The following is a 9,123-nucleotide window of genomic DNA, read 5'->3' as shown; positions in this document are numbered from 1 at the left end:
TCCCTCCACCTCCCCGCTTTGTCTATTGGCTCACGGCGTGGCTGTTTCCACCCTTCCCGAACAAGAACCCCTTCAATGGTCGGTGGTTCTGACGTAGCAAGCGGGGATTGGCTCTTCCGAGTATCTAAAACAGACCCTTCCAAGTCCGGATCGAAGCTCCGCCCACGACGTTACTCCTGACTAACAACTGTTCGTGTGAACACTCCTTTAGGCAAAAGGTTCCATCTTGCCTTTCTCTCTGGGTCCTGCACTTCTATGCCACCTTTGTTTATTATCTACCCAAAGGTAGCTTCTAGATCAGCTGGGCACTGTGGAGTTTGCATTAATCAGGCTCCAAGCAGAAATGCCACATACCCCTCGCCAACGGTTGCAGCCTCGAGCTCCAATTTGGTCAGAGAAAGAAACTCGAGATTTCCTTGCCCTCTGGGGTGAACTGCTGATTTTGAGGTGGATTGAAAACCGGCCCCCAAACAGTGACATCTACGAGGATCTCTCCGCCCAGATGATAGCCAGGGGTCACGAGCGCAACGCTTCGCAGTGTAGGAACCGAGCCCGGGATCTGAAGCGAAGTTATCGGAGAGCCAAAGATGCCCAGATCTGTGCTGGAGCTGAGCCCGTGTCTTGCCGTTACTTCCGAGAGTTGGATCAAATGTTTGGAGGCGAAATGGATAGGGCCACCAACCGGAGCTTGGCCAGCATGGATGGATCCATGCAGGTGGTGGTAAAAAGAGAGGATGCAAAAGACATGGAGGCCCAGGGCTCCGAGGAAGAGAGCAACCAAATGACACCCCCAAACACCCTCTCAAGTATGGATGCAGACACAGACACGGAAACCGAACAGAACGTGGGGATCATACGAGGCCTAGTGACAGTGGTAGATCCCAACGTGATTGAAACCACAATAGTTGAGGAAGGTCCTGAAGAGAAGCCGGTGCCCTTTTGTGGGCAACCCGTTCCAGGCTGCAGTGAAGATGGGCACCTCAGGGCTACTGGTGAGCGAGAGCCATTTTTCCTCAATGGCATTTTGTTTTTAAATTCGTGCTCTTAGCTCTTCAGCCATCTTATGATCTTGGGTTTAATTTAGTTGTGAGAATCTCTAAGAAGCTTGCCTGATATACCACAAAGATAGAGATTGGCTCTTGGTTTGTAAAAAAAAGAGAGAGAAATGACCTGAATTTTCTCCTGATTAGAAGCCCAAATTAGATACAGGTGGGGAGATACAGTAAATGTGGACAGAGATTTAAATTCAAAGAAGGAGCCAGGCTAAAAGTAAGTTTCCCATCTCAGTATGCCAAGCGAGTCAAATGAACCTGTGGTTTTTCTGATGCACTTTTAAAAAAAAAAAAAAGTGGAAGGAAGGAGGACAAGAGCCATTTAACCAAGATCAAAAAAGGTAAAAATTAGTTGGTAAGGTGGTTAGTTTTTCATTCCAGCAAGCAATCAACTGTTTTCCCTGCGGCCTCAGTTCTACTTTGTCAAAATGATTGTTTGTGTGATGGATACATGGAGAGCCAGTTTGATGTAGTGGTTAAAATGCTGCCCTAGAGATCTGGAGACTGTGAGTTCTAGTCCCGCTTCAGGCATGGAAAGCTGGCTGGGTGACTTTGGGCTAGTCATTCTCTTTCAGCCCAACCCATCTCATAGGGTTGTGGGGGAAAAAGGAGGAAGAAGACGTTTTCCAACTTACTCGAACTCTTATCAAATTGTAGACTGCCCTCAACCCCTGTTCCTGGAAAATAAGAGAATCCAGCAATCTCAGGCTACGTCACCTTTGCTGCCCTGCTGCCGGGCCAGCTGACATTAAGCAGTAGGTAATATTGTCCGGATGCTTAACCCATTTCCCTCTCAACAGGTAGAGGCAGGCGAGAGAAGTCCTTTGGCCATCCCCTGACGACAGCAGAAAGGATGGCATCTATGCGGGAGAGGAAGAGGCGGTCGCATGAGGAGATGATGCATGAGATCATGAGTGACTACAGGAGGACCTGGGAGACCATGGAGGCTCTTCATGAGAGAAGTGAAATCAATGCTGGGGACTTCCGTGAAGCAGTGCTGAGGGAAATGCTTCTGGACAGAGAGGCCCGGACCCGGGAGGCCCAATTAGACCGTGAATCCCGGGCAAGGGAAGCCCAGCTGGATAGAGAGGTTAGGATTAGGGACAACCGTCTGGAGAGAGAGATTAGGATGAAGGAGCTCGGTATGATTGAAGCCGAGCTTCAGCGCACCAGGGATATCCTCCATCCAATGGTTGACGCAGTGGCATCTGTGGCAGAGGCCTTGCGTGTGGCCAGCAGGATGCTGCCACTCTCTCAGCCTGCACAGAAAGTGAGGGCTGGAGTCTTCTTGGAATCCAAGGAAAGCAAGTAATTTCTGTCTCTCTTTCAACTATAAAACTTTATCTTGAATGGGAAAGATGTGTTATGAGGAAGTGAAGGGAGGGGGGGGAAAAAGGGTGCTTTCTAAAGTGCTAAATTCAGGGATTTTCAATAGTAACTTTAAGAGGTTGAGCCAGGTTCACCTACTCCCTCAATTTGCTCATCCTGTGGAACAGAGGTAATGTACATCTAGATGGTTTGGTTTGGTTTGGAACAAGAAAAGAAACTTTAGAAAAGACATTACAGTAGCTTATGGATAGGATCATTCCTTTTCCTTGACAACCATACCCAGCTGACTGCTTATTTGGGGCTCTTTCTGGAGAGCAGGTATTGGAGAACAAAATGCTTGCATATTTTCACAATGGAGTATTGTTCGTACAGGTGGTCCTCGACTTACAACAGTTCATTTAGTGACCGTTGCAAGTTGCAATGGCACTGCGAAAAGTGACTTAGGACTGTTTATCACATTTACGGCTATTGCTGCATCATCATCATCATCATCATGGTCACATGATCAAAATTTAGACGCTCAGCAGCTGGCTCACAATTAATGATGGTTGCCGTATCCCGGGATCATGTGATCGCCTTTTTATGATCTTTGGCAAGCAGATTCAATGGGGAAGCAAGATTCACTTAACAGCCGTATTATTAACATAACCACAGTGATTCACTTAACTGTTCCAATAAAGGTCGTAAAATGGGGCAGAATTCACTTAACAATTATCTTGCTTGGCATCAGAAAATTTGGGCTCAATTATGGTCATAAGTCAAGGACTCCCTATAGCAGTGATGACTAACCTTTTTGTCGTCGCGTGCCGAAAGCGTGCCTCAGGAATGGGATTCAAATTTTTTAACAACATGTTCTGTGGGCGTGGCTTAGGTGGTGGGCGTGGCTTGATGGTCATGTGACTGGGTGGACGTGGCTTGGTGGTCATGTTATTGGCTGGGTGTGGCCAATATCACTCACATCAAGGCATGCATCTCCTCGCCTGGCCTCTCATGACCGTGGTGATGCTGCAACAGTCGTAAGTGTGAAAAATGGTCATAACTCACTTTTTTCAGTGCCATTGTAACTTTGAATGGTCACTCCACACAAGCAAAGTACCAGCAAAGGAGGGGGAAAAAACTCCAGAGGAGTTCCTGAGACAGGAAGTCTAGTCCTGCCAAGAATGTAATAAGGGTTAACAGGCAGTTTCTGTAAGCAACACCAGAATGTTTCCTTCCTCCTTCCTTACAGGATTAGGCCAGTAATTTCTTCTAACAACCGGTTCTCCGAACTGCTTAGAATGTTAACAACCAGTTCTAGCGAATTGGTGGAATCCCACCCCTGGCATACCTGCACCCATAATGCAATGCACACGTGACCCCCTTGCGCTCCCCCGCCCCCCCTGCGCATGCGCACACATCTCACACATGTGCTCTGCCCCCCCACGCATGCGCAGCAGATAGCAGAAAATCGGCTGGCAGGAGGCGTGCACACATGTGCAGTGGAACTGAGCTGGGGTGACGGCTCACGTGCCCGCAGAGATGGCTCTGCGTGCCGCTTCCGGCCTGTGTGCCATAAGTTCGCCATCACAGCCCTACAGTATATGTGTTTGTATATGCTAGGTATGTATCATTCATAACTCTTCCTTTCCAAATCCTCATGAGCAGGCTTCATTTTTCTACCAGTTAGTGGAGACCATCAATAGAGAAGCGTTGCTGCCTTCACATGTACTGATAACCTCCCCTGAAGCAACTAAGTGGCTGCTTTGCAAACAAAATGCTGGACTGGAAGGAATTGGCTTAGCTTCTCCTTCCAAATCTCTCTTATATGTGTAAGCAATGAATGTGGCTCTCTTCAAACCCTTGTGGGCTGAGTTCACAGCAAATCCAAAGCCAAGTTATTAAAAAAAAAAACAGAATTGCTGTGTTCATATAACTTGCTATGATGAACGATATGATGTTTTAATGTGATGGCCCATTTCACAGAACATGGTTCCCTTTCTTCCTCTGAGGTCATTCTCAGTCGGTATTGATAAGAAGCAAGAAGCCTGGCCCGTGTTTTGCAGGGTCTTGTAGGGCTCAGTACTTTCTCCACTTCTGCTTAACATCTACATGAAGCTGCTGGGTGAGATCATCTGCCACCATGGACTGAGATATCAATATGTTGGTGAACCCCATCTGTATATAACAGAATAACACAATTGGAAGGGACCTTGGAGGTCTTCTAGTCCAACCCCCTGCTCAAGCAGGAAACCCTATACCATTTCAGACAAATCGTTGTCCAGTCTCTTTAAAAACTTCCAGTGTTGGAGTATTCACAACTTCTGGAGGCAAGTTGTTCCACTGATTAATTGTTCTGCCAGAAAATTCCTCCTTAGTTCTAGGTTGCTTCTTTTTTTGATTAGTTTTCATCCATTCCTTCTTGTCCTGCCCTCAGGTGCTTTGGAGAATAGCTTGACTCCCTCTTCTTTGTGGAAGCCCCTGAGATATTGGAACGTTGTTATCATGTCTCCCCTAGTCCTTCTTTTCATCAGACTAGACAGTTCCAGCAACCATTCTTTATATGTTTTAGCCCCCAGTCCCCTAATCATCTTTGTTGCTCTTCTCTGCACTCTTTCTAGAGTCTCAACATCTTTTTTACATCGTGGTGACCAAAACTGGATGCAGTATCCCAAGTGTGGCCTTACCAAGGCATTATAAAGTGGTATTATTAACACTTCATGTGATCTTGATTCTATCCCTCTGTTTATGCAGCCTACAACTGTGTTGGCTTTTTTGGCAGCTGCAGCACACTGCTGGCTCATACTTAAATGGTTGTCTACTAGGACTCTGAGATCCCTCTCACAGTTGCTACTATTGAGCGAGGTACCACCTACTATATTCCTGTGCATTTGGTTTTTCTTGCCTAAATGTAGAACCTTACTATTTTCACCACTGAATCTCATTTTATTAGATAGCACCCAATGTTCAAGTCTGTCAAGACGCTATCTTAAGCCCATGGTAAATTAAGCAATCCTGTTATCTCCTTGCAGTGCTTAGAGGCTATATTAAGGGCTGGATGGGGAGCAATGGACTGAAGCTGAACCCTGTCAAAATGGAATGGCTCTGGGTTTGGGGTTGTCTGGCTCATGGAGAATTGCCACCTTTGGTCTTGGGTGAGGTTCCACTGCCCCAGACAAATCCAGTACGTATTCTGGAAGTTCTCCTGAACTCATGACCCCAGCTCAAGGAGCAGGGTGGCAGTTGTGGCTGGAGGCCCTTTGTGCAACTGGGCTGTGTGCCAGTTATGTCCTTTCCTGGACCAACGATCCCTACTCATAGTCACCCATGCTCTACTTACCTCCTGTCTTGACTGTTGCAATGTTCTCTACATAGGCTGGCCTTGAGAAGTATCTGGAAGCTTCAACTGGTTCAAAATACAGTGGCCCACGTGGTTTTATACGGGCCTAGATATGAATATGTGTCATCTCTCCTGCAAGGACTGCACTGGCTGCCAATTCGCTTCAAGGGCCAATTCAAGCTGCTGGTTGCCACCTTTAAAGCCCTACATGGCTTGGGATCAGGTTATTTGAAGGACAGACACACCTACCCAACCCCACCAGAGTGGGGGGCCAAGGGAATATTATGGGTCCCCCTCTCCTAAGGAGGTCCATCTAGTGAGACCAAAAGGAAAAGCCTTCTCTGTGGGGGCTCCTTCCCTGTGGAACATCATCCCACAGATGATAGGATCAGCCTCCACTTTTAACACTCTATCACAGAGGTCTCCAAACTTGGCATATCTGGCTGAGGAATTCTGAGAGTTGAAGTCCACAAGTCTGAAACTTGCCAAGTTTGGGGACCCCCTGCTCTGTCATAAGGGCCTGGAGTCCTGATTTGCCAATGGGCTTGGGTGTACCCCAGAGTTCGATGGAAACCCGTCAAATGGTTCATTTGATTGTTATCGTAAGGATGTGTGGGGTTATTGCTTTTTATTGTTTCTGTATTGAGCTTTTATCCTCGTAAACTGCCCAGAGTCACTGAGAATGAGTTTGGGAAGCCATATAAATTTTCTTAAATAAATAAATATGCTAAGGCAACAGCTGGGTTTCCACACCACACTGGCTCACACAAATTTTATCTCATTGCAGCGTGCAATGGTTTGTCACCCTAACCCAGTTAATCTATTGGGGAACATGTGTGTGCAGGAAAAAATAGTTTTTATCATTTCGGATGCCCCATTTAGCTAATCTGAAAATTAAAGTACTCACAGTTGCCTCACCAGAAAGAAGGATTGACAGACAGAAAGGAGGATTGACAGCATCATTCAGATTACATCTGCAGGAAAAAGCCTTTCTGATAAGAGTAGAATACAGTATGTTTAGCTTCTTCCAAGAAGACCATTCTTTGTTCAAAACCAACTTCTTTACTTAGAGCGCTACTGGATATGAGCTAATAGAGACAAAAGCCAAAGAAATCCAACACTGTAAAAAGAAATTATATTTTTATTGAGCAAGATATCCAAGACATTGCATTTGACAAGACACAGTGAAAAGACCATTTAAAATTAGTATTAATTTTCCAAGGGTTTACACTTTAGGGTCAGAATAATGTAGTCACTTATATTTTAGTATCTTGCTAAGGTAAATGGTTGAACTTACAACCGTTCATTTAAAGATGGTTTCAAGTTAAGACAGCCTTGGGGGCGGGGAAGTGATTTTGCACTATCCCCACATTTATGACCAGGTAAAGCATTTTACAGTCATGGGATCCCAATTTGTGACCTTCCCAGCTGATTTCTGACAAAAAGAAATCAACTGGGAAAGCAGGATTCGCTCAACGACCATGGTCAAAATGGTCAAAGTTAGGTCATGTCATGACTTGATTTACAACCATCCAATTTATGACAATAAAATTCCAGTTGTGGTTGTAAATTAAGGACTATTTATAAATGTCAAAGTACCCTGGATTCTTCACTCATTGCTACACATGGTTGACTCCTAAAATTGATAGCATGCACTGAAGAATTAAAAAACAAATGCTAAAAAGTAATCACATGCTCTCCCCAGATGTATATTTCTATTGGCATTCGTTTAATTCTTTTATAGGATAATTAGTATGACTCCTACAATGTTATGTCAGGAAATATTTACTATGCTGCTGTCTCCTATCTGGTATTCTCCAGATGTGCTGAATTATAACTTCCATATTCCACCAACCATTTAAATCAGTGGCCCCCAACCTTTTTTGTGCCACGGGCCGGTACCGGCATCACAAAATGATCCGCGGCCCGGTACCGGCATCAGCACGCATGGCAAGGCGAGCCGAGCGACTGGCCAGCCAGCCGTCCCCCGCTTCTCCCCGCCACCTTCAACTCCTCCTTTGTACCTGTGTCAATGGGCTTCGCGACGGCTTCGGGACGGTCGATCGGCTCGCCTTGCCTTGGGTGCTGAAAGAATCCTTGCGCCTTAGTTTTGTTCGAAGCCGCCCCCCCCCTTCGATGAAACTAAGGCGCGAGGATTCCTTCAGGACCCAAACGCTGCTTTCCAACCGGAAAAGCTCACCGGAAGCACTTTCTCATCAAAACAAGATGGCGGTGCCCAGCAAACCGGCGGCCCAGTAGAAAATGTTCCACGGACCGGTACCGGTCCGGGGCCCAGTGGTTGGGGACCCCTGATTTAAATGACACTGAGTAAAGAAACGCTGAGATACATTAGCATTCAGTAGGCAACAGTGCACTTCTTGTTCTCAGCTGCGTGCGCGCACATACACTCAAATAGATGGAAAATAGGTTTTAATGTCAAACAATGACTTATTACTAAGATCTGTACATGAAATTATAGCGGGGAATTCATCCAGAGTCTTCAAATTAGGTGCTACCTATATGTTAAGGAAATCATGCTCTAATGTATCCAATTTTCAAGGAAAGAATCAGTAACCCCCAATGTTGCTTAACCCCGATAGTAGGCTGGATGAGAGAAAACCAGTTGAAATTAAATCCAGACAAATCGGACCTGCTGTTGGTATGGAAAAAGGTAGGACTCTGGGATTGGAGAGAAGCTTGCTCAGCACAGGGTTGCGACCCGCAGAGGGAGCAGGCTGGGGTCTGGAAGTGCCCCTCGATCTCCATCTGTCACCGGACTTGTAGACAGCAACTTTGGCAAGAAGAATGCTTGCAGAATTACAAGCCATTGCATCAACCGCGACCCTTCCTGAGCCAGCTGGACTGTGGCAAAGTTGACCATCTGCCTTAACTGTGTTGCATGTGAGGCTATTCTTGAAAAGGGTCTAGAAATTGCAAATACTATCAGGCGAGGCAGCTAGACTACTGACCACCATAGTGTATAGGAATCATATGATTCCTGTAATAAAGATCAACAATTGCTGGCGTTTTCTGGGAATGATTCAAGGTATTCTTGTATAAAGATTTTAATAAAAGTTATGTTTAAAACTAAAGAATAATTCAAGGGTAGTAATGACTCATAAAATCTTACACAGCTTAGGGTTTGATAGTCTATGGCAGGGGTGTCAAACTCAAGGCCTCTGGGCCGGGGTGCTGAGATCTGGCCCCGCGTGGTTGTCCTGGAAACAGCAAAGAACTGGCCCCCGGTGCCTCTGCCAGTGAAAACGGAGCTCGGGAGGGCTGTGTGAAGCCCTCTCAAGCTCTGTTTTCGCTGGCAGAGGGTTGCAGGAGTCCTTCCGCAGCTGAAAACAGAGTTTAGGAGCCCGTTTTCTCTGGCAGAGCACTCAGGTCACCACAGGCACCCCTGACACAAGTGACATCGAGCTG

General features: G+C 46.2%; 1 protein-coding gene across 1 annotated transcript; it reads left to right on the top strand.

Annotated features, from left to right (window-relative positions):
• Nucleotides 1-155: 155 nt before the first annotated feature.
• Nucleotides 156-6,989, top strand: LOC113422212 (uncharacterized). The gene is made up of 2 exons (XM_026683010.2): nucleotides 156-992; nucleotides 1,853-6,989. Exons 1-2 carry the CDS (start codon nucleotides 344-346, stop codon nucleotides 2,362-2,364), a joined length of 1,161 nt encoding a protein of 386 aa, XP_026538795.1. The 5' UTR covers nucleotides 156-343; the 3' UTR covers nucleotides 2,365-6,989.
• Nucleotides 6,990-9,123: the final 2,134 nt, after the last annotated feature.

This window comes from Notechis scutatus, chromosome 2 (assembly GCF_049901735.1).
Source record: "Notechis scutatus isolate UNSWTSFEM ecotype Mainland chromosome 2, rNotScu1.2, whole genome shotgun sequence".
NCBI lineage: Eukaryota > Metazoa > Chordata > Lepidosauria > Squamata > Elapidae > Notechis > Notechis scutatus.
The sequence above is the reverse complement of the archived record's forward strand: the minus strand, read 5'-3'. Positions and strand labels throughout refer to the sequence as shown.

What these genes read in the sequence shown, in the direction of transcription:
- LOC113422212 (XM_026683010.2), top strand. Translation starts at nt 344, where the DNA reads ATGCCACATACCCCTCGCCAACGGTTGCAGCCTCGAGCTCCAATTTGG. An exon ending in TGGGCACCTCAGGGCTACTG is followed by an intron (nt 993 to 1,852) that starts GTGAGCGAGAGC and finishes CCCTCTCAACAG; the next exon opens with GTAGAGGCAGGCGAGAGAAG.